The sequence below is a fragment of the Somniosus microcephalus genome, unplaced genomic scaffold, assembly GCF_052327205.1.
Source record: "Somniosus microcephalus isolate GS21.2 unplaced genomic scaffold, FLI_Smic_1.0 unresolved_chr3, whole genome shotgun sequence".
Classification (NCBI taxonomy): Eukaryota; Metazoa; Chordata; class Chondrichthyes; order Squaliformes; family Somniosidae; genus Somniosus; species Somniosus microcephalus.
The window spans coordinates 66,895,640-66,920,117 of record NW_028225181.1 but is presented as its reverse complement, the minus strand read 5'-3'; the positions used below and the strand labels follow the sequence as shown (position 1 = coordinate 66,920,117).

Here is a 24,478-nt window from a genome sequence, read left to right as displayed (position 1 = left end):
TAGGATCAGATCAGCCATGATCTTATTGAATGGCGGAGCAGGCTCGAGGGGCCGATTGGCCTACTCCTGCTCCTATTTCTTATGTTCTTATGTATGTTCTTAAAAATAAAGGGAGGTGGGGTAGCATTACTGGTTAAAGAAGGGATTAACACAATTGTAATGAAGGATATTAGCTCTGATGTGGAATCTGTATGGGTAGAATTGAGAAATACTAAGGGGGAAAAAAACATTAGTGGGAGTGGTATATAGACCTCCAAACAGTAAGGCGGAGGTTGGGGATGGCATTAAAAGGGAAATTAAAGAAGCGTGCAATAAGGGCACAGCAGTCATCATGGGTGACTTTAATCTACATATAGATTGGGCCAACCAAATTAGAAACAATACTGTGGAGGAGGAATTCCTGGAGTGTTTACGGGATGGTTTCCTGAACCATTATGTCGGGGAACCAACCAGAGATCAGGCCATCTTAGACTGGGTATTATGTAACGAGAAAGGATTAATTAGCAATCTTGTACGAGGCCCCTTGGGTCGGAGCGATCATAATATGATTGAATTCTTCATTAAGATGGAGAATGAAGTAGTTGACTCAGACAAGGGTCCTCAATTTAAATAAAGGAAACTACGATGGTCTGAGGAGCGAGTTGGGTAGGATTGAGTGGGGAATGGCGCTCAAAGGGTTGACGGTGGATAGGCAATGGCAAACATTCAAAGACCGAATGGATGAGCTACAGAATTTGTTCATCCCAGTTTGGCATAAAAATAAAACAAAAAAGGTGACTCAACCGTGGCTAACGAGGGAAATTAGGGATAGCATAAGATCCAAGGAGAGGACATATAAATTGGCTAGAAAAAGCAATAATCCTGAGGATTGGGAGCAGTTTAGGAGTTGACAAAGGGATTAATTAAGAAAGGGAAAATAGAATATGAGAGTAAGCTAGCTGGGAACATAAAAGCTGACTGTAAAAGCTTTTATAGATATGTGAAGAGAAAAAGATTGGTGAAGTCAAGCGAAGGTCGCTTACAGTCAGAATCAGGGGAATTTATAATGGGAAACAAGGAAATGGCAGACCAACTAAATACATACTTTGGTTCTGCCTTCACAAAGGAGGACACAAATAACCTCCCAGAGATGTCGGGGAACATAGGGTCTGATGAAAGGGAGGAACTGAAAGAAATCAGTATTTGTAGGGAAATGGTGTGAGGAAAATTGATGGACTGAAGGCTGATAAATCCCCAGGGCCTGATGGTCTACATCCCAGGGTACTTAAGGAAGTGGCCCTAGAGATAGTAGATGCATTGCTGGTCATCTTCCAGAACTCGATAGACTCTGGAACGGTACCCATGGATTGGAGGGTAGCTAATGTTACCCCACTATTCAAAAAAGGTGGTAGAGAAAAAGCGGGGAATTACAGACCGGTAAGCCTGACATCGGTAACGGGGAAAATGCTAGAGTCTGTTATATAAAGCTGTAATAGCCGAGCACTTGGAAAGCAGTGACAGGATCGGACAAAGTCAACATGGATTTACAAAATCGTGCTTGACTAATCTACTGGAATTTTTTGAGAATGTAACTGGTAAAATAGATAAGGGAGAACCAGTGGATGTGGTGTATTTGGACTTTCAGAAGGCTTTCGATAAGGTCCCACACAAGAGATTAGCGTGCAAAATTAAGGCACATGGGATTGGGGGCATCGTATTGACTTGGATAGAGAACTGGTTGGCGGACAGAAGGCAAAGAGTTGGAATAAAATGAGACCTGGGTGGTGTTGTGCACCAGTCGCTGAAGGTAAGCATGCAGGTGCAGCAGGCGGTTAAGAAGGCAAATGGTATGTTGGCCTTCGTAGCAAGAGGGTTTGAGTACAGGAACAAGGATGTCTTGCTACAGTTGTACAGGGCCTTGGTGAGACCGCACCTTGAGTATTGTGTGCAGTTTTGGTCACCTTACCTGAGGAAGGACGTTCTTGCCATGGAGGGAGTGCAGCGAAGATTCACCAGGCTGATACATGGGATGGCAGGAATGACGTATGAGGAGAGATTGTGTCGATTGGGCTTATACTCACTGGAGATTAGAAGATTGAGAGGGGATCTCATCGAAACCTATAAAATTCTGTCAGGTCTGGACAGACTCGATGTAGGAAGGATGTTTCTGATGGCCGGGGAGTCCAGAACCAGGGGTCATAGTCTAAGGATAAGGGGTAAGCCATTTAGGACTGAAATGAGGAGGAATTTCTTCACCCAGAGAGTGGTGAACCTGTGGAATTCTCTGCCACAGAGGGCGGTGGAGGCCAGTTCATTAAATATATTTAAGAAAGAGTTGGATATATTTCTTAAGGCTAAAGGGATCAAGGAATATGGGGAGAACGCAGGGACAGGGTACTGAATTTGGATGATCAGCCATGATCTCATTGAATGGCGGAGCAGGCTCGAAGGGCCAAATGGCCGACTCCTGCTCCTATCTTCTATGTTTCTCCCGCGCTCGCCACCCCCGGCCCTCCCGCGCTCGCCCTGATGGGGCTCTTCTCAAGTAAACCAAGCGGTGCAATAAAACACCCCCCAGAATCAAGGCCCTGCTCGTGGGGTCAGTGATCAGCCCCCAGGAACTGGTACAAGTGAACAAAGTCAGGGTCAAGGCCCTGCTCCTGGGGAAGGTGATCAGGCCGCAGGAACCAGTACAAGTGAAGCGACTCCTTCTCCCGGAGATTTATTAAACACGAATACTCCAAGAGTTGACCAAAAATCAGGTTAGTAATATTAATCAAGGAGTCAATTTCTGCTGTAAGAAGGAATGATATCTTAGCAGGTTCCTCTAATGAAGCCATATGGGTAGAACCTAAAAACAAAAAGGGGGCAAGCACTTTGCTGGGAGTGTACTATAGGCCCCCAAGCAGTAAGGGGGAGATAGAGGAACAGATATGTAGGCAAATCTCAGGGAAGTGTAGAAATAATAGGGTAATAATTGTTGGGGATTTCAACTTCCCCAATATTAACTGGGATAGTCAGAGTGTGAAAGGCTTAGAGGGTGTAGAATTCTTAGTGCATCCAGGAGAGCTTTTGCAGCCAACATGTCAAAAGTCCTACAAGAGAGGGGGCGGTACTGGACCTAATTCGAGGGAATGTATCAGGGCAAGTGGTAGAAGGGTTAGTAGGATAGCATTTTGGTGACCGTGACCATAATTCGGTGAGATTTAAGGTTGTCATGGAAAAGGACAAAGATGGACCGGAAATCAAGGTTCTAAATTGGGGGAAGGCCGATTTTAATATGATAAGGCAGGATCTGGCCAAAGTGGACTGGGATCAGCTACTTGTAGGAAAATCCACATCAGAGCAGTAGGAGTCTTTCAGAAAGGAAATAGAGAGAGTACAACGCCAACATGTTGCCGTAAAGGTCAAGGGTGGGACCAACAAGCCCAGGGAACCCTGGATGTCAAGAGACATACAAGAATGGATTAGGAAAAAAAAGGGAGGCTTTTGGCAGATACAAAGGACTAAAAACAGTGGAAGCCCTAGAGGAGTATAGAAAGTGCAGTGGGGTACTTAAAAAAAAAAAAAAAAAAAGAAGAAATTAGGAGAGCGAAGAGGGGTCATGAAAAAACACTGGCAGGCAAAATAAAGGAAAATCCCAAGGTGTTTTATTAGTATATTAAGGGCAAGAGGATAACTAGGGAAAGAGTAGAGCCCATTAGGGACCAAAGTGGCAATCTGTGTAGAGCCAGAAGATGTGGGTGAGGTTTTAAATTAATATTTTGCATCTGTGTTCACTATGGAGAAGGACGATGCAGGCATAGAAATCAGGCAGGGGGATTGTGATATACTTGAACAAATTAGTATTGAGAGGGAGGAGGTACTCGTGGTTTTAGCGGGCTTAAAAGTGGATAAACCCCCAGGCCCAGACGAGATGTATCCCAGGCTGCTGTGTGAGGCAAGGGAGGAGATTGCAGGGGCTCTGACACAAATTTTCAGAACCTCTCTGGCCACAGTGGAGGTGCCAGAGGACTGGAGAACAGCTAACATTGTACCATTATTCAAGAAGGGTAGTAGTAGGGATAAACCAGGGAATTACAGGCCAGTGAGCCGAACATCAGTGGTAGGGAAATTATTGGAAAAAATTCTGAGGGACAGAATTAGTCTCCACTTGGAGAGGCAAGGATTAATCAAGGATCGTCAGCATGGCTTTGTCAGGGGGAGATCATGTCTAACCAATTTGATTGAATTTTTCGATGGGGGTGACCAGGTGTGTGGATGAGGGCAGTCCAGTTGATGTAGTCTACATGGACTTCAGTAAGGCTTTTGACAAAGTCCCACATGGGAGACTGGTCAAGAAGGTAAGAGCCCATGGGATCCAGGGCAATTTGGCACATTGGATCCAAAATTGGCTTAGTGGCAGGAGGCAAAGGGTGATGGGCGAAGGTTGTTTTTGTGACTGGAAGCCTGTGTCCTGTGGTGTACCACAGGGTCTGGGTCCTTTGCTGTTTGTAGTGTACATTAATGATTTAGATATGAATGTAGGAGGTATGATCAGCAAGTTCGCAGATGACACGAAAATTGGTGGAGTGGTAAATAGCGAGGAGGGAAGCCTCAGGCTACAGGAGAATATAGACTGGTTGGTTAGATGGGCAGCACAGTGGCAAATGGAATTTAACCCTGAAAAGTGTTAGGTGATGCATTTTGGGAGGACTAACAGGGGAATACACAATGAATGGTAGAACCCTAGGAAGGACGGAGGATCAGAGGGACCTTGTTGTGCATGTACATAGATCCCTGAGGGCAGCAGGACAGCTAGATAAGGTGGTTAAGAAGGCATATGGGATACTTATATTCTATTCCTCGGCTAATGAAGGCAAGAGCAGGGAGGTTATGATGGAGCTGTACAAAACGCTAGTTAGGCCACAGCTGGAATACTGTGTGCAGTTCTGGTTGCCACACTATAGGAAGGATGTCATTGCATTGGAGAGGGTGCAGAGGAGATTCACCAGGGTGTTACCTGGGCTGGAGCACTTCAGCTATGAAGAGAGACTGGACAGGTTGGGGTTGTTTTCCTTAGAGCAGAGAAGGCTGAGGGGGGACCTGATTGAGGTGTACAAAATTATGAGGGGCATAGATAGGATAGATAGAAAGGAACTTCTCCCCTTAGTAGAGGGGTCAATAACCAGGGGGCATAGTTTCAAGGTAAGGGGCAGCAAGTTGAGAGGAGATTTGAGGAAAAGCTTTTTCACCCAGAGGGTGGTGGGAATCTGGAACTCACTGCCTGAAAGGGTGGTAGAGGCAGGAACCCTCACAACATTCAAGAAGCATTTAGATGAGCACTTGAAACGCCATAGCATACAAGGCTACGGACCAAGTGCTGGAAAATGGGATTGGAATAGACAGGGCTTGATGGCCGGCACGGACACGATGGGCCGAAGGGCCCCTTTCTGTGCTGTATAAATCTATGACTCTATGGTAGTACTCTTGCCTCTGAGGCATAAGGTTGTGGGTTCAAGTCCCACTCCAGAGACTTGAGCACAAAAATTCAGGCTGACACTCCAGTGCAGTACTGAGGCACTGTCAGAGGTGGCGTCTTTCGGATGAGACATTAAACTGAGGCCCTGTCTGCTCTCTCAGGTGGATGTAAAAGTTCCCATGACACTATTTTGAGAAAGAAAGACTTGCATTTATATTGTGCTTTCATGACCAGCAGACGTCTTGAAGTGCTTTACAGCCAATGAAGTACTTTTGAGGTGTAGTCACTGTTGTAATGTGGGAAAGAGCAGGGGAAATATCCCCGGTGTCCTAGTCAATGTTTATCCCTCAATCAATGTAACAAAAGGATAATAGCAAAATACTGCGGATGCTGGAAATCTGAAATAACAACAGGAAATGCTGGAAACACTCAGCAGGCCAGGCAACATCCGTAGAGAAACAGAGTTAACAAAAAGATAGATTACCTGGTCATTATCACATTGCTGTTTGTGGGAGCTTGCTGTGTGCTAATTGACTGCCGCATTTCTTACATTACAACAGTGACTACACTTCAAAAGTACTTCATTGGCTGTAAAGCACTTTGGGACGTCCGGTGGTGGTGAAAGGCGCTATAGAAATGCAAGTCTTTCTTTCTTCACTGGTCTCACCAGCGACCTCTTCTGGCTGATGGTTGATTGACAGACGATAGTCCGCACATGCACACAGGGAGCGGCGGTTTGGACCGAGTCCGGCACAGCGACCCCTCCCGGTCACCAAGGGTAATAACCGCGCATGCCCAGAGGAGACCAACCCCCTCCCCCACTCGGAGCTGCACCTATGTGGTCGGATCCTGCCAGACGGAGTCGGCGCGGGCCATGCCGGGGAAAGGCCTTGGTGTCAGTTCCAGAGTCGCGATCGGTGACGCAAAGTGAGTTTTCTCCGCTCCGATCGGGTGGAGAATCGCGCGGGTGGGGGGAGGGGTGGATCGGGAGAGAATAAAGAGAAATAGAAAAACCTGAGAGTCCGCGAGGCCCCGGACCGAGCAGCGTCAGTTGGACGGAGCATGTGATCTCCTCGGGGACACCTGACCCGGGCCCACAGCCTGATTGACGGGAGCTTCCAACCAATAGGGAGCGAGCGGGGTGGGGCTGGAGGAGCAAGCCGGCGGCGAGTCCTCCAACCAACCAATTGGGGAGCCCGAGGGGCGGGACTAGCGCCGGCTGATTGTCTGATCCGCAGGGCAGCGAGTTTCTCCAGTCCCTTGTTCAGGGCCCGGGGCCAGGGGAGGCTGTGGGCCTTTATTCCCCTTATTGGACACAAGGCTCTTTGGCTCACAACACACTGGCTCAGGTTTTAATAGAGACTTTTTAAATTCATCAATAAAAGCAGATAAACCCCGTGCTTCTGTGGAACAAACTTTCTAATATTTTATAGAATCATAGAATGGTTACAGCACAGAAGGAGACCAGCCCGTCGAGCCCGTGCCGGCTCTCTGCAAGACTACTTCAGCTCGTCCCACTCCCCGCCCTTTGCCCGTAACCCTGCAAATTTCTTTACTTCAGGTACTTATCCAATTCCCTTTTGAAAGCCGTGATTGAATCTGCTTCCACCACCCTTTCAGGCAGTGCATTCCAGATCCTAACCACTCGCTGAGTTTAAAAAAAAGTTTTTCCTCATGTCGATTTTGGTTCTTCTGCCAATCCCCTTAAATCTGTGTCCTCTGGTTGTCGACCCTTCCGCCAATGGGAACAGTTTCTCTCTCTCTACTCTGTCCAGAACCCTCATGATTTTGAACACCTCTTAAATCTCCCCTCAACCTTCTCTGCTCTAAGGAGAATAACCCCAGCTGCTCGAGTACATCCACCAAACTGAAGTCCCTCATCCCTGGAACCATTCTTGTAAATCTTTTCTGCACCATCTCTGAGGCCTTCACATCCTTCATAAAGTGCGGTGCCCAGAATTGGACACAATACTCCAGTTGAGGCCGAACCAGTGTTTTATAAAGGTTCATCATAACCTCCTTGCTTTTGGACTCTATGCCTCTATTTATAAAGCCCAGGATCCCGCACGCTTTTATAACTGCTTTCTCAACCTGCCCTGCCACCTTCAATGATTTGTGCACACATACCCCAGGTCTCTCTGTTCATGCACACATTTTAGACTTATACCCTTTAGTTTATATTGCCTCTCCTCATTCTTCCTACCAAAATATATCAGTTTGCACTCTTCTGCGTTAAATTTCATCTCCCATGTGTCCGCCCATTCCACCAGCATGTCTATGTCCTCTTGAAGTCTATCACTATCCTCCTCACTGTTCACTATACTTCCACGGTTTGTGTCATCTGCATATTTTGAAACTGTGCCCTGTACACCCAAGTCTATGTCACTAATATATATTCTATAATATCTGTATATATCTCAAGAAAAGCAGTGGTCCTAGTACCGACCCCTGGGCAACAACACTGTATACCTTCCTCCAGTCTGAAAAACAACCGTTCACCACTATTCTCTCTTTCCTGTCACTTTGCCAATTCCGTATCCATGCTGCCACTGTCCCCTTTATTCCATGGCCTTCAACTTTGCTGGCAAGCCTATTATGTGGCACTTGTCGAACGCCTTTTGTAAATCCATGTTCAACATGTTAACTGCATTGCCCTCATTAACCCTTTCTGTTACCTCATCAAAAACCTCTATCAGCATCAGAGCAGCCGGGCCAGGCAGACGTGCGGCCAGGGCCCTGGCACCAGGAAACCCAGGGTGCAGTGCCTCCCCCATCTGAGCCGCCGCTTCTCGGTTTCTTCAGCCGGTTCCACCAAGTCTGACTCGGGACAAAGGACAGGAGCCAGGGTCCCAGAATGGCCCGCGGCCCCGGGGAGCATGCGCACTCTCAGCAGGGAAATCAGCGCGTTGGGTAGAGTGGTTTCTGGGGCACGGTGATTGTGGGTGCTGCGGCCGCCATTAGTCAGCAGCTGTGGGGAAGAGTTATACTGCAGGCTGACAGACGGTAGGGCCCTGGCTGCCTGTGTAGGTCTTTCTGTTGCTTCAGTTTGAGCTGGAGTGGAGATGGAAGAGAAGTTGCTGGGTTTAACCCCCAGTACTTCTGGGCCCAGGAGGACCCAACAATTTCCATTGTGTGACAGTCAAGGGAGGTGGATTCTGGGGAGATTAGGTTGTTACACAGACACTGTCCCTACAATGTAAAAGAATATTGTTTTAGTATAAGTATTTCTGTAGAGGCTTTTAATCCAGTTTACATCTACAGATTTGTTTTAATTCATTCTTCGGATGTGGGCGTTGCTCGCAAGACCAGAATATGTTGCCAATCCCCATCTTCCCGTTGAGAAGGTGATGGTGGGCCGCCTTCTTGAACCGCTGCAGTCCATGTGGTGAAGGTACTCCCACAATGCTGTTGTGTAAGGAGTTCCATGATTTTCACCCAGTGATGATGTAGCAACGGCGATATATGTCCAAGTCAGGATGATGTGTGACTTGGAGGGGAACTTGGAGGTGATGGTGCTCCCATGCACCTTCTGCCTTTGTCCTTCTAGGTGCTGGAGGTTGCAGGTTTTGGAGGTTCTGTCAAAGTTCTGGTCGAGTTGCAGATGTATAAACTCCATCTCCTTCGCCCCCTCCCACTCCCACCTCTCTCTCTCTCTCTCTCCTCCCATAGAGGCCAGAGGCCCAGACCAGGTGACAGATTCCCTTCACTGAGGGACATCAGTGAACCAATGGGAATTTATGACAATCCGGCAGCTTTCATGGTCACTTTTTTCTAGTGCCGGCCCCACAAATAACCAGATTCATTGAGCTCAATTTCACAACCTGCCTCTTTAGTGGGTTCTGTCTCACGCTCCCTGTTTTAAATTCATTTTACAGGGTATTAGAAGGAGGATTTGCAGACGGGAAACTCAAACCACACATCACGTCAAGATCTGACAGTCACTCGATTCATCAGGAACTGAATATCATCGGCCTTTGAATATGGAAGCAAAAACCACCGTTCACACCAGGGAGAAACCATACACGTGTTCTGTGTGTGGACAAGGCTTCACCCGATCCTCTGGCCTATCGCAACACAAGTGCATTCACACCGGGGAGAGGCCGTTCCCCTGCTCTGTGTGTGGGAAGGGATTCGCTCAGGCATCCATCCTGCTGACACACCAGCGAGTTCACACTGGGGAGAGGCCGTTCACCTGCTCTGAGTGTGGGAAGGGATTCACTGATCCATCCATCCTGCGGAGACACCAGCGAGTTCACACTGGGGAGAGGCCGTTCACCTGCTCTGAGTGTGGGAAGGGATTCACTTATTCATCCCACCTGCTGACACACCAGCGAGTTCACTCTGATGAGAGACCTTTTAACTGTTCGGACTGTGGGAAGTGCTTTAAAAGTTCCTGGGAACTGCTATTCCATCAACGTGTTCACACTGATGAGAGACCGTTCAGGTGCTCTCACTGTGGGACTGGGTTCAGGCGATCATCTGAGCTCACTGTACACCAGCGCACTCACACTGGGGAGAGGCCGTTCACCTGCTCCGAGTGTGGGAAGGGATTCACTCGCTCATTCACCCTGCTGAATCACCAGCGAGTTCACTCTGACGAGAGACCTTTTAAATGCTCGGACTGTGGGAAGTGCTATATAACTTCCTGGGAACTGATACGCCATCAACGTGTTCACACTGACGAGAGACCGTTCAGGTGCTCTCAATGCGGGACTGGGTTCAGGCAGTCATCTGAGCTCGCTGCACACCAGCGCACTCACACTGGGGAGAGACCGTTCACCTGCTCCGTGTGTGGGAAGGGATTCACTCGTTCATCCAACCTGCTGACACACCAGGGGCTTCACACTGGGGAGAGGCCGTTCACCTGCTCCGTGTGTGGGAAGGGTTTCACTCACTCAGCCCACCTGCTGAAACACCAGCAAGTTCACCAGTGACTGCAGGGGTTGGATTCTGCTGTTGCTGCTGTTAATCACATCCAGGACTGAACCATGTTCATTCTGACAGGTGGGGTTGTTTCTGCTGATAATAACTCCGGGAACTGGGCTGGAGTTTAATATTCTGGATAGATGTCAAATAAACCAGCTTTGTTTTAAACACATTATTGTAGATTTTCTTCTTTCCCGCCCGAATGTTTAGCATCACCTGGCTGGAGCTCAGAAAGGACAAACTGGGGGAGGATCATACAGCGGGAACAGAACTTCCTGGACACAGTCCTTCAGGGCCACACTGAGAGGGGTAAACGGAACTTTGGTCTTTCTTGTCTCTCTTCAATGACCGCAAAGTTGCCGTGTGGGTTAATCTCGAGGCGTGTGAGAAACGTGTCCCAGCCGCGCTCTGCCATGGTTCAGAGCTCCTGGGCACGGAACAGAAGGCTCCTTTAGGAATGTACCCCGGTGCTTTTTTTTTTAATGGCCTTATTAACCTGTGTTGCTACTTTTAGTGATTTGTGTATCTGTATCCCTGGATCCCTCTGCTCCTCCAGCCCATTTAGACTCTATGGGGGAAATTCGGTGGCGCCCCTTTTGGGTCGCAAACGTCACCGGGGCTAATTTTAGCCCCCTGACAAACTTAGCGCCCCAAGCAGGAGGCGGGGTGCTACTGGAAGCGCTCCCCTCCCTCTTGAGGCGCTACCAGTGAATTTCACGGTGCTTCGTGTAACAGTGCCACGCCCGTCGGCACATAGCACCGCGTCATAGCAGACCTCCCTCCATGATTAAAGGGGAGGTGCCTAGCACTGCGCACACCAGGGCCCTGCTGGACCACCGGGGAGCGGGGTGTCGGATCAAGAGGAGCACCGGGCTGACCGATCGCGGCCAGCACCCCGAAGAAGGAAGGGGAAGGGGGCAGGTGCTGGCAGTCGGCCAAAATAATAAGTTGCCGCCCGGCACCTGCCCTTTAACTGGCATCGCCACGGCTGCAGGAACGACCCCTGACCCTGTCGGACATATTGTCCGGTGATAGGCCAGGGGTTGTATACCCAAGTTTGCAGCCGGGGTGCTGGGCATTGCGATGATGTCATTGCCGGCGGTGTAGTGCCACGGGGCGCTACCACCACCGCTAACCTCCCACTGAATATCACAGGATGCACAAAGTAACCGAATTTCACACCCTTGTCCAAGTAGTGAGTGGCCTCCTTATTCTTCCCACCAAAACACACCGCCTCACACTGATCTGCAGTGAAATTAATTAACACACCACCTCACACTGATCTACAGTGAAATTCATTAACACACCACCTCACACTGATCTATAGTGACATTCATTAACATACCACCTCACAATGATCTGTAGTGAAATTCATTAACACACCACCTCACACTGATCTACAGTGAAATTCATTAACACACCACCTCGCACTGATCTATAGTGAAATTCATGAACACACCACCTCACACTGATCTATAGTGATATTCATTAACACACCACCTCACACTGATCTACAGTGAAATGCATTAGCACACCGCCTCACACTGATCTATAGTGAAATTCATTAACACACCACCTCACACTGATCTACAGTGACATTCATTAACACCACCTCACACTGATCTATAGTAAAATTCATTTGCCAATTACACCCCCATGCTGAAATTTATTAATGGCTTCTTGCATTTTGTCTTCCTTAGTAATAACTCTACCTTTTTTGGTGTTTTCGACAAACTTTGAAATTGTTCTTCTGATCCCTGAGTCCAAATCGTTTATGAACAACAGTGATCCCAGCACCGATCCCTGTGGAACACCACTGTACCTGAACTCTTAAATCACTCTGCTCCTCTACTCCTTTTAAAGTTTTACATAAGAACATAAGAATTAGGAGCAGGAGTGGGTCACACGGCCCCTCGAGCCTGCTCTGCCATTCAATAAGATCATGACTGATCATCGACCTCAACTCCACTTTCCCACCTGATCCCCATATCCCTTGATTCCCCTGGAGTCGAAATATCTATCTATCTCAGCGTTGAATATACTCAAAGACTCAGCATTCACAGCCCTCTGGGGCAGAAAATTCCAATGATTCACAACCCTCTGAGTGAAGAAATTCCTCCTTATCTCAGTCTTAAATGGCCAACCCCTTATCCTGAGATTATGCCCCCTAGTTCTACACACTCCAGCCGGGGGAAACAGCCTCTCAGCATCTACCCTGTCAATAACCCTCAAAATCTTGTATGTTTCAACTTAAAATACATTTCCCTTCATTTTTCCTCCCAAAATGTATCACTTCACATATCTCTACACTAAATTTCAGCTGACCTCTACCTGTTCAATCTACTAACCCATGTATATCACTTTAAATCACTCTTCACAGTTCCCCACACTCCCTATTGTAGTCTCATCTAGATATTTTGATCTTGTGCTCCATAAAGCCAAGCCCAGATCATTTGTCTATATTGAGAAGAGCAATGGTCCCAACACTGACCCTGGGGGACACCACTGTTTACACCCCTCCAGTCTGAACATCCATTAACCACTACTCTCTGTCCTTTACAAAACTTCCTATCCATGCTGCCCCACTCCCTTTAATACCGTGAGCCTTAACTTGTCCTTCCACTTTTAACTGTTTGTGTATCTGAGCCGCTTGTTTCCTACAATACAACACTGTCAGTGACTACACTTCGAAAGTACTTCATTGGCTGTGAAGCACATTGCGACATCCTGAGGTGGTGAAAGGTGCTATATAAATGCAAGTCTTTCTTGTAGGTTTTAGAGATATTAACATAAGGCTAAAATTCATTGACATCAAATGTCTTATGTAATATGCATTATGCGAAAGGGAAGTTTAGTCTGAGTTAGAAACTCAAACAGGTGTTTCACTGCAGCCAGGTAGCTATGGCAACACTGAAAAGACATTCCATTCACTGAATCGACTGGTTGGAATCTGTAATCATCAGGGGAAAGAACAGAGTGTGTCTGTTATTAAACACAATATAAGCTTAAAGCAGAGTGAGTAGTAGAATAGATTAAATTATAATGTGTGCTGTTCATACGTATAATTGTGAAACTATAAGAAATAACATAATTAACAGCAGGCATGGTAGTTTAGGGATGATGAGAACATTACTGAAGAAAAGTAGCTGTTGGGAACCAGGGAATCACAGAAACCCCACCGTGCAGATAGAGGCCATTTCGGCCCATCGAGCCTTCACCGACACATATCCCACCTGATCCCCGTAACCCCTACACCAACACATATCCCACCCTATCCCCGTAACCCCACGTATTTAATCCCCCTAACACTAAGGGTCAATTTATCATAGCCAATCAACCTAACCCGCACATCTTTGGACTGTGGGAGGAAACCGGAGCACCCGAAGGAACCCACGCAAACACGGGGAGAATGTGCAAACTCCACACAGTCACCCGAGGCCAGATTCGAACCCGGGTCCCTGGCGCTGTGAGGCAACAGTGCTAACCACTATGCCACCGTGCTTGTAAATCACAGATTAGTGAACTTCCAGCTGTCTTTTCCTCGCTTCCTGCCAAAACCCAGCAGAGAAGACAAAGAGTCAGGTGCCAGAGATGGATCACTGCAGGGTATAAAAGTGAGGGGATACTGATGTAAGGGGGCAGTCGGGACTGGAGATCAAGCTCAGGGCACCTGAGGTTCCATCCAGTGGGCTGGCCTCGTGTAATGTTAGTGGGAGTGGTGTACAGACCTCCAAACAGTAATGCAGAGGTTGGGGATGACATTAAATGGGAAATTAGAGACGCGTGCAATAAGGGCACAGCAGTTATCATTGGTGACTTTACATATAGATTGGGCTAACCAAATTAGTAACAATACTGTGGAGGAGGAATTCCTGGAGTGTATATGGGATGGTTTCCTGGACCAATATGTCGAGGAATCAACTAGAGATCATGCCATCTTAGACTGGGTATTATGTAATGAGAAAGGATTAATTAGCAATCTTGTTGTGCGAGGCCCCTTGGGTCAGAGCGATCATAAGATGATAGAATTCTTCATGAAGATGGAGAGATCCCACAGCAGGATCTGCCATGAAACACTCCACAAACATTCCTCTATAAAGTCCAGTCCAGAAAAATATCAAATGGCTTGATGTATAGATGTAGATTTGCCTTTTACAAATTCTTGAAAGTGAGGCAATGTAAGATCCCACAACAGTGCAGTCTGGAATTAAATCAGTATTATCTCATGGTCTATATTCTCTCGGTTTTTCAGACATGAGATTCAGTACCAATGCACACAGCAGATAACTTGAACACAGCCAAGCCCTGCATACACACCAGCTTTTGCTGTCTGTCTGTCTCTCTCTCTCTCTCACACACACACACACACACACACAGGCCAGACTTTAAATTGCCATAAATCACTGTCAGCAATCAAAGAAAGTTGATTTCTTTCATTGCTCCGCTCTGTTTGGCAGTTTAAAAACAAACAGAGAGTATTCAGTATTTTATCTTTTCACTTTGTGGTCTACAGAAACAGGCTTTCTATTCTGCAACGTGCCTTATGATTTCATGTCTCTCTCACTCTCACTGACTGTCTGCCACTCACACAATCTCCCTCCCACCCACACTGAACTAAAATGAACAGTAACATGACACACACACACAAACAGACTCTGCAATTTGCAGACACACAGACACCCACTCACATACAGACACACTCACACAGACTCTACAATTTGCAGACACACAGACACCCACTCACATACAGACACACTCACACAGACTCTACAATTTGCAGACACAGACACCCACTCACATACAGACACACTCACACAGACTCTGCAATTTGCAGACACACAGACACCCACTCACATAGACACATTCACACAGACTCTGCAATTTACAGACACACACTCACGTACAGACACTCACACAGACTCTGCAATTTACAGACACCCACTCACATACAGACACACTCACACAGACTCTGCAATTTGCAGACACACAGACACCCACTCACATACAGACACACTCACACAGACTCTGCAATTTGCAGACACACAGACACCCACTCACATACAGACACACTCACACAGACTCTGCAATTTACAGACACCCACTCACGTACAGACACACTCACACAGACTCTGCAATTTACAGACACCCACTCACATACGGACACACTCACACAGACTCTACAATTTGCAGACACACTCTTCTTCTTCTTAGGCAGTCCCTCGGAACCGAGGATGACTTGCTTCCACATTAAAAATGAGTGCTCAGGTGACTGATGTGTCCAATGTGGGACCGACAGTCTCTGTCACAGGTGGGGCAGACGGTGGTTGAAGGGGCGGGTGGGTGGGGTGCTTGGGTTGATGTGCGCTCCTTGCGCTGCCTGTGCTTGGCTTCCACTTGCTCCCGGCGAAGAGACTAGAGGTGTTCGGCGCATTCCCGGATGTTTCTCCTCCACTTTGTGCGGTCTTGGGCTAGGGATTCACAGGTGTCGGTGGGGATGTTACACTTTTTCAAGGAGGTTTTGAGGGTGTCCTTGAAGTGTTTCCACTGCCCACCTGGGGCTCTCTTGCTGTGCCGGAGCTCCGAGTAGAGTGCTTGTTTTGGGAGTCTCGTTTCGGGAATGCGGACAATGTGACCCGTCCATTGGAGCTGATCGAGCGTGGTCAAAGCTTCGCTGCTGGGGATGTTGGCCTGAGCAAGAACACTGACGTTGGTGCACCTATCCTGCCAATGCATTTGCAGGATCTTGCGGAGGCAGCGTTGGTGGTACCTCTCCAGTGCTTTGAGGTGCCTGCTGTACATGGTCCATGTCTCTGAGTCATACAGCAGGGCGGGTATCACTGCTGCTCTGTAGACCATGAGCTTAGTGCCGGGTTTGAGGTCCTGGTCTTCAAACACTCTCTTCTTCAGGCGACCAAAGGCTGCACTGGCACACTAAAGGCGGTGTTGGACTTCGTCGTCGATGGCAGATACCCACTCACATACAGACACACTCGCACAGACTGCAATTTGCAGACACAGGCACTCACTCACATACAGACACACTCGCACAGACTCTGCAATTTGCAGACACTCACACATCCATTTTGAAAGGGGTGCAGCCTGGGAGCGGTTGAGTCATGTGACCCTGTGGCTGGGCCTCTGACCTCACAATGGGAGAGGACGCAATCAGCTCGAGCTGGAAACCCTTAAATTAAATTAAAATCAAATCAACGGCCAGAAATGGTCACACAATGGGAGCAGTGACTGTTATGTATTGTGTGTTCTCCTCCCACCTGTGGTGGCACTGTCACAGCAGATAAATGGTTGGGTGTTCTCTTGGTTAAGTTTAGCTCTCTTTGTTTGGAACTTTCCAGAACTTCCCTTTCCTATCTGAATAAAGCACTTCATGTTTGAATCTCTGAGTTCTGAGTCCTAAATTGTGTCTAGGTAGAAAGGTACCGACACAACAAGTGGTGATGAGGATCGGATGAATCTGCATTGTGGGAACTTTCTTGTTTTCGACTACAAAACACTCGGAACAGAGATTGCAGCATCACATTAACATTACGGCAGTGAGTAAACAGAAATTTTAATTTGAAACGTGAGATGGCTACTATATTAGGAAACATCAGTGATTTTGATGAAAATGTGGAGCAATGGAGCACATATATGGAACATTTTGACTATTTTGTATTGGCGAATGTGGTGGCAAACGAAAAGGTCGTGCCTATCTTTTTGAGTGTAATGGGGCCGAAGACATTCAATTTACTTCGCAGCCTTGTGCAGCCAGATAAGCCAGGAACTAAAACATATAAGCAACTAGTGGAAATTCTTGGAGCAAATTTTTCAACAAAACCTCTGGTTATTGCTGAGAGATTTAGATTTCACAAATGGAATCAAGAGGAGGGGGAATCAGTGATGATGTTTATTGCTGCTTTAAAAAGGTTGTCAGAGCACTGCAAGTTCAAAGAGGCGCTGAAGGACACCATTAGAGACAGACTCGTGTGTGGTCTGCAAAGTGCAGCCACACAGAAGCGGCTTCTTACTGAGGACAACCTTACTCTTGAAAAGGCCATTGAAGTTAGTGTCTCCATGGAGATGGCGGAAAAGGAGGCTCACCAGTTGAGATCAACAGGGAGAGTTCACAAGGTGTCGTTTGAGCCTAAAGGTGCGCGGAACGGCACATGTTACCGTTGTGGGAAAACGGGCCATCACGCTAATGACTGCTACTGTACGGAGCTGGAATGCCGAAATTGTGGCAAAAAGGGTCACATTGAACGCACCTGTAGAGGTAAAAAAAAGAACAGAGCTGGGAAGCATGAAAGCAAAATGTCTGTATTTGGACAAGAGAGGAAAAGGAGTGTTCATTCAGTGCAGTATGATGGAACAAGCAAAACAGAGGGGAGCGACACCTCTGAGGAGGAAGAGGTGCACATACTGATGGTTGCAGGTGGTTCAAATGGCTACTGGGTGTCACCACTGGTGGAGGGACAATCAGTGCGGATGGAGGTGGACACAGGTGTGGCTGTGTCCCTTGTTTCAGACACTGTCTACAACAAAATGCAAAAGCATCTTACCCTTCAGCCAACAAACATTGTGCTAAAGACGTATACCGGCGAACCTGTGGTCATGAGAGGTGCCATTGAGGTGACAGTTAAATTGAATGGACAGACTGCGAAACTGCCACTATATGTGGTAAAGGGAAATTACCCATCGCTACTGGGACGTGCATGGCTAGAGAAAATCACGCTGGACTGGCCTGCAGTCCGCATGATGTCAAAAGGGGAGTCAGGTCTGACTGCAGTGTTAAACAAACATGCAGAACTCTTCAATGGGGAACTTGGGAGCATGAAAAAGATCAGCGTGAGACTGGGCATTAAACCTGACAGCAAGCCGAAGTTTCACAAAGCCCGACCTGTACCCTATGCAATTAGGCCAAAAGTTGAGGCTAACTTGGAGGCCTTAGTCGAGAATGGAGTCCTGGAGCCCGTGAGCATGAGCAAATGGGCCACACCCATTGTTCCTGTCCTGAAAAAAGATGGAGCTGTTCGAATCTGCGGGGATTTTAAAGTGACTATTAACCCGGTGCTGTCTGCGGAACAGTACCCTCTTCCCCTCATTGATGATCTTTTTACGGGCCTGGCCGGAGGGCAAAAGTTCAGCAAAATAGACTTATGCCAGGCTTATCTACAAATGCATGTCGATGACAAATCAAAGGAGCTGCTGACAATTATGACACACAAGGGGCTATACAGGTACTGCCGCCTTCCGTTTGGAATTACGTCGGCCCCTGCTCTATTCCAAAGGGCAATGGATCAGATTTTGAGTGGACTGCCAGGAGTCCAGTGCTACCTGGATGACATCCTTGTCACTGGGACAAATGAGGAGGATCATCTTCTGAACTTGGATGCGACACTACAATGACTGAAAGAGTACGGACTCAGAGTTCGTAAGGACAAATGTGAATTCTTTCAGTCTTCAGTTGAGTACCTGGGGCATGTGATTGACGTTACTGGCCTGCATAAGGCGCCGTCAAAGGTCAAGGCGATCATGGAGGCCCCAGCACCCCAGAATGTGAGCCAGTTACGTTCATTTCTGGGGCTACTTAACTACTATGGGAAGTTTATTCCAGACTTAGCAACATTGCTGAAGCCGTTACATCAGTTGCTATGTCAAGGCAAAACATGGAAATGGACTGAACTGTGCAACAAAGCTTTCACCCAAGCAAAGAAAGCATTGCTGAAATCGGAGGTCCTGACACACTTCCACCTAAAGCTACCCGTGCAGCTAGCATGTGATGCGTCACCATATGGTGTGGGAGCAGTCATATCCCACATCATGCCTTCTGGTGAAGAGAAACCTATCGCCTTCGCATCACGCACCTTGAACAAGGCCGAGAGTAACTATGCACAGATTTTCGGGTCCCACACCGGAATTCCGTCTCTTGCTGCAAGCAGGATGCAAAGGTGGGCTTTACTGTTGTCAGGACACACATGACATCAAATATCGCAAATCAGACTTGCACGGCAACGCAGACGGTCCCTCGAGGCTACCCTTGCCTGTTACTCCCCCAGAGCCTCGTCAGATAGACATCTTCTACTTTAGACAAGTGGAGGGAGCACCTGTCACAGCAGTTCAGGTGCGAAGGTGCACCCGCAACGATCCAGTCCTGTCTGAGGTAATGGATGATGTCATTCGAGGGAGAGCCATAGGTGATTCATCTAGTTTGAAACCTTACGTTTCAAAAAGAAGTGAGCTCTCCGTCCAGGCAGGTTGTCTTCTTTGGGGACGCGGTGTCATCATTCCGCCACCTCTGAGGGAACCTATACTGCAACAACTTTATACAGGCCACAGTGCGATGGTTCGGATGAAGGAAATGGCAAGAAGCTACTTCTGGTGGCCAGGTCCTGATGGAAATATTGAGGAGAAAGCCAAAACATGTTCCCCATGTCAAAGGGTCCAGAATGTTCCACAGCTGGCAACCCTACACCCCTGGGATTGGCCTGCAGAAGTGTGGCAGCGAGTACATGTGGACTTTGCCGGTCCTTTCGAAAAGAAGATGTTTATGGTGTTTGTGGACGCTCATAGCAAGTGGCTGGAGGTCGCTGTGATGAGGTCTACCACGGCAGAGCAAACAATTGAGAAACTTGGTGAGATGTTCAGCCATTATGGCTCACCGGAACAACTCATAAGTGACAACGGTCCACAATTTGTATCACAGGAGTTTGCAACCTTCCTGCACGTGAATGGTGTCCAACACATCAGGTCTGCGCCTATCATCCCTCTACTAACGACCAGGCAGAGAGGTTCATGCAAACTTTGAAGCACGCCTTGAAGGCATCGCAAGGTCAGGGCTCCATCCACCAACGTCTGAACAGCTTCCTGTTGTCCTACAGGAACGAGCCGCATGCCACAACCAAAACTTCCCCCGCTTCACTCATAATGAAGAGGCAGTTGCGGACAAGTTTTGACTTACTCAAACCTCCAAGGGCAGGACAGGTTGTCCATTGTCAACAACAAGCTCAAGTTGAAAAGAGAGGGATAAGAGCCAAGGAGAGACGGTTTCATCCTGGAGAGCACGTCCTAGCTCGAACCTACAACACTGGACTGAAATGGATTCCTGCTACGGTGATTGCACAGACAGGCCCTGTGTCTTACATGGTTGAGACTGCTGAGGACATCGTTTGGAGAAGACACACAGATCAACTGTTGCTAGGAGCAGAGACAGCCACAGAGGCTCCAATGGCTGGTTGGCCTGAACTGTTTCCAGATGATACCGCAAACCAGCATCCTTTGTCACAGTGCTCTTCTCCAACACAGGAAGTCATAGAGACTGTTCCACCTGTGCAAACTCCTGACTTTCGACTGACACAGGCACCTTCTCCATCCAGGCCTGTGTCAATGCCTACTGCTGTGGAAGCCAGTGATGGCTGCCGGTATCCTGCCAGGGAGCGGCGGCTTCCAAGACACTTGGATCTGTCGGCTTAGTGACTTACCCACAAGACTGGGGCAGAATAAACCCCAGGGTAAAGTCAGGGTTTGAGGCAGTCTACCTCTACCCTTGGTTAGTGAGTGCATTGAAAGTAACTTAACTGTTGAGGAATAATGTGGACCTTTCATTTAAGAGGGGAGGAATATGTTATGTATTGTGTGTTCTCCTCCCACCTGTGGTGGTGGCGCTGTCACAGCAGATAAATGGTTGGGTGTTCTCTTGGTTAAGTTTAGCTCTCTTTGTTCGGAACTTTCCAGAACTTCCCTTTCCTTCCTGAATAAAGCACTTCATGTTTGAATCTCTGGCCTAGAAATTGGGTTCTGGTCTTGCCAGGGCTGTAGCACCAGAAAGTTTGCGCCAGCGGTAATGCGGCAGCGTGCGACGAAAATTCGGGTGCGCCGGGCCCAGACGGCGGCGGGCGCTAAAACCCTCCTTTAGCGCCTCAAAACGGGCGTGAACTTGGGTTTCCCGGCGCTAATCCCCCGCTGCGGCACCCGATGCGGTGCGGCAGGCGGGGGAACTGCAGGCCTCCTCCTCCTGTTAAGGAGGAGCTGCCTGCAGCCGACAACTGTCCAGCGGATTGACCCGACATCTGAGCCCAGCACCTCGGGGAAGTGCCAGGCTCGCATGAGACACTGATCAGGGCCGCGGGGGGGGGAATGCAGGAGTCCAGGAAGGGAGGTGCGGGCAGGCGGCCGCCGGGAACGCGGCCGGCCGCCGCTCCACCTTTATGCGCCGGCGCACACTGGGGGAAGACTCTGTTGCCAGAGTCTTAGTTGCGCCTGCCACGGGCGAGGCGGGCGCAACTGAATTTCGGCTTGGGGCCGGGTTACCACGGCAACCGGGACGCTGCGCACACCGATGACGTCATCGGTGCCGGCGCAGCGCTACCGGTGCAACGCCGATTTAGGGCCCCAGGGAATTTCTCAACTGGCCATAACTCCGGCGCTAGGCCCTCTAGCGCCTCAAATGCGGCGCTAAGCCTACCGAATTTCTAGGCCTCTGAGTTCTGAGTCCTAAATTGTGTCTAGGTAGAAAGGTACCGACACAACAGTGACGTCATCAATTGTAATGGTCACACAGACACACTCAGTCTGGGTCTTGTTTCCTGTAGCACACACAGGAGTCTCTCTCCAGATAAACTGAACTGATTCCTCCACAGCCTGAAACAGATTAAAGATTAAACAGGAAATAAACAGATTGAACATCAGTGTAAACAACCGCGAGACAGGGGTTAATATTTCAATAATAATTACAGACAAATATTACCCAGAAAAGTGACTGAATCCCATTGATATTTTATTTATTACATTAAACATTAACACAAACACTCATCCGATCCACTCCAGACTCCCGCAGGTCAGTATGAGGCGGTGGAGAGTGGGGACAGATCGGTCTGTGAAGGAGTTTGATCCCAGGGTCAGAATCCTCAGTGAGCGGTTTGTACTGAGAGCAGAGGCGAGATCCTCGGTATAAGAATCTGTAAGACCGACAGACCATAGACTGGGGATCAGAGAGAGAAATAACAGGAATCAGAGTAAATCCCCAGAGTTTATTAATAACAGTGTTACTGATACTAATAACAATGTACAGTGTCAGACATCCAGTTGTTATAAACACAATCTCACACAGTCTGGTACTTACAACAGTCTCTGTATTTTACAGTCCGGGTTCCTCAGAGCTGCAGACAGTAGTTTCACTCCTGAATCTCCCAGATTATTGTGGCTTAGTCTAAACACAAACAGAGAGAAGAAACAAACTGAATCAAAGCCCGGAGCTGATATGATTTTCTCTCTCGGATATTACAGCAATCACAAAGTATTTCAGGAAATTAACAACTCAGTTTTCCCCGTCGGTGGCGGGCTGGGTCGGGTGGGGCTGGGGACGAGGATGGGTCAGGTGGGGCCTTGGTCCGGGGAGGGGTCGGGGACGGGGTCGGTGGTGGGTGGGGCCGGGGTTGGTGGAGGGTCGGGTGGCGCCGGGGTCGGTGGAGGGTCGGGTGGGGTCGGGTCGGGTGGGGCCAGGGTCGGGTGGGGCCGGGGTCGGTGGAGGGTCGGGTGGGGCCGGGGTCGGTGGAGGGTCGGGTGGGGCCGGGGTCGGTGGCGGGTCGGGTGGGGCCGGGGTCGGTGGAGAGTCGGGTCGGGGTCGGTGGAGGACCGGGTGGGGCCGGGGTCGGTGGAGGGTTGGGTGGGGCCGGGGTCGGTGGAGGGTCGGGTCGCACCGGGGTCAGTGGAGGGTCGGGTGGGGCCGGGGTCGGTGGAACGTCGGGTGGGGCCAGGGTCGGTGGAGGGTCGGGTCGGGCCGGGGTCGGTGGAGGACCGGGTTGGGCCGGGGTTGGGGGAGGGTTGGTTGGGGCCAGGGTCAGTGCAGGGTAGGGTGGGGTCGGGGTTGGTGGAGGGTTGGGTGGGGTCGGGGTCGGTGGAGGGTCGGGTGGGGTCGGTGGAGGGACGGGTGGAGTCGGGGCAGGTGGAGGGTCGGGTGGGGTCAGTGGAGTGTCGGGTGAGGCCGGGGTCGGGTCGGGTGGGGCCGGGGTCGGTGGAGGGAGGGGCAGGGGTCGGTGGAGGGAGGGGCAGGGGTCGGTGGAGGGTCAGGTGGGGCAGGGGTCGGTGGAGGGTCGGGTGGGGTCGGGGTCGGGTCGGATGTGGCCAAGGTCGGTGGAGGGACAGGTGGGGCCAGGGTCAGTGGAGGGTCGGGTGGGGCCGGGTCGGGTGGGGCCGGGGTCGGGTGGGGTCGGGGTCGGTGGAGGGTTGGGTGGGGCCAGGGTCGGTGGAGGGTCGGGTGGGGCCGGGGTCGGTGGAGGGTCGGGTGGGGCCGGGGTCGGTGGAGGGTCGGGTGGGGCCGGGGTCGGTGGAGGGTCGGGTGGGGATGGGGTCGGTGGAGGGTCGGGTGGGGACGGGGTCGGTGGAGGGTCGGGTGGGGTCGGAGTAGGTGGAGGTTCGGGTGGGGCTGGGGTCGGTGGAGGGTCGGGTGGGGTCGGTGGAGGGTCGGGTGGGGCCGGGGTCGGTGGAGGGTCGGGTGGGGATGGGGTCGGTGGAGGGTGGGGATGGGGTCGGTGGAGGGTCGGGTGGGGATGGGGTCGGTGGAGGGTCGGGTGGGGATGGGGTCGGTGGAGGGTCGGGTGGGGAGGGGGCCGGTGGAGGGTCGGGTGGGGCCGGGGTCGGTGGAGGGTCGGGTGGGGCCGGGTGGGGCTGGGTCGGGTGGGGCCAGGGTCGGGGGAGGGGCCGGGGTCGGTGGAGTGTCGGGTGGGGCTGGGGACGGTGGAGGTTCGGGTGGGGTCGGAATCGGTGGACGGTCGGGTGGGGTCGGTGGAGGGTCGGGTGGGGCCGGGGTCGGTGGAGGGACGGGTGGGGCCGGGGTTGGTGGAGGGTCGGGTGGGGCCGGGGTCGGTGGAGGGTCGGGTGGGGCCGGGGTCGGTGCAGGGTCGGGTGGGGTCGGGGTAGGTGCAGGTTCGTGTGGGGTCTGGGTCGGTGGAGGGTCGGGTGGGGATGGGGTCGGTGGAGGGTCGGGTGGGGACGGGGTCGGTGGAGGGTCGGGTGGGGATGGGGTCGGTGGAGGGTCGGGTGGGGCCAGGGTCGGTGGAGGGTCAGGTGGGGATGGGGTCGGTGGAGGGTCGGGTTGGGCCGGGGTCGGTGGAGGATCGG

At 50.2% G+C, this 24,478-nt stretch overlaps 2 protein-coding genes across 4 annotated transcripts in view; both read left to right on the top strand.

The window, feature by feature from the left end:
- LOC147091821 (uncharacterized) overlaps window positions 1–24,478 on the top strand; it is a 171,515-nt gene that overhangs the window by 21,743 nt on the left and 125,294 nt on the right. The gene's annotated exons all lie outside the window — the stretch shown is intronic.
- LOC147091825 (uncharacterized) lies at window positions 1,591–10,536 on the top strand. 3 transcript variants are annotated; one of them, XM_085976869.1, is made up of 2 exons: window positions 1,591–2,741; window positions 9,316–10,536. In XM_085976869.1, the coding sequence occupies exon 2, from the start codon at window positions 9,421–9,423 to the stop codon at window positions 10,372–10,374; it is 954 nt and encodes a 317-aa protein (XP_085832995.1). In that variant the 5' UTR covers window positions 1,591–2,741; window positions 9,316–9,420; the 3' UTR covers window positions 10,375–10,536. The 3 variants fall into 3 exon arrangements, with proteins under 3 accessions (XP_085832995.1, XP_085832994.1, XP_085832996.1); XM_085976868.1 differs by lacking the exon at window positions 1,591–2,741 and adding an exon at window positions 6,270–6,367; XM_085976870.1 differs by lacking the exon at window positions 1,591–2,741 and adding an exon at window positions 6,848–7,001.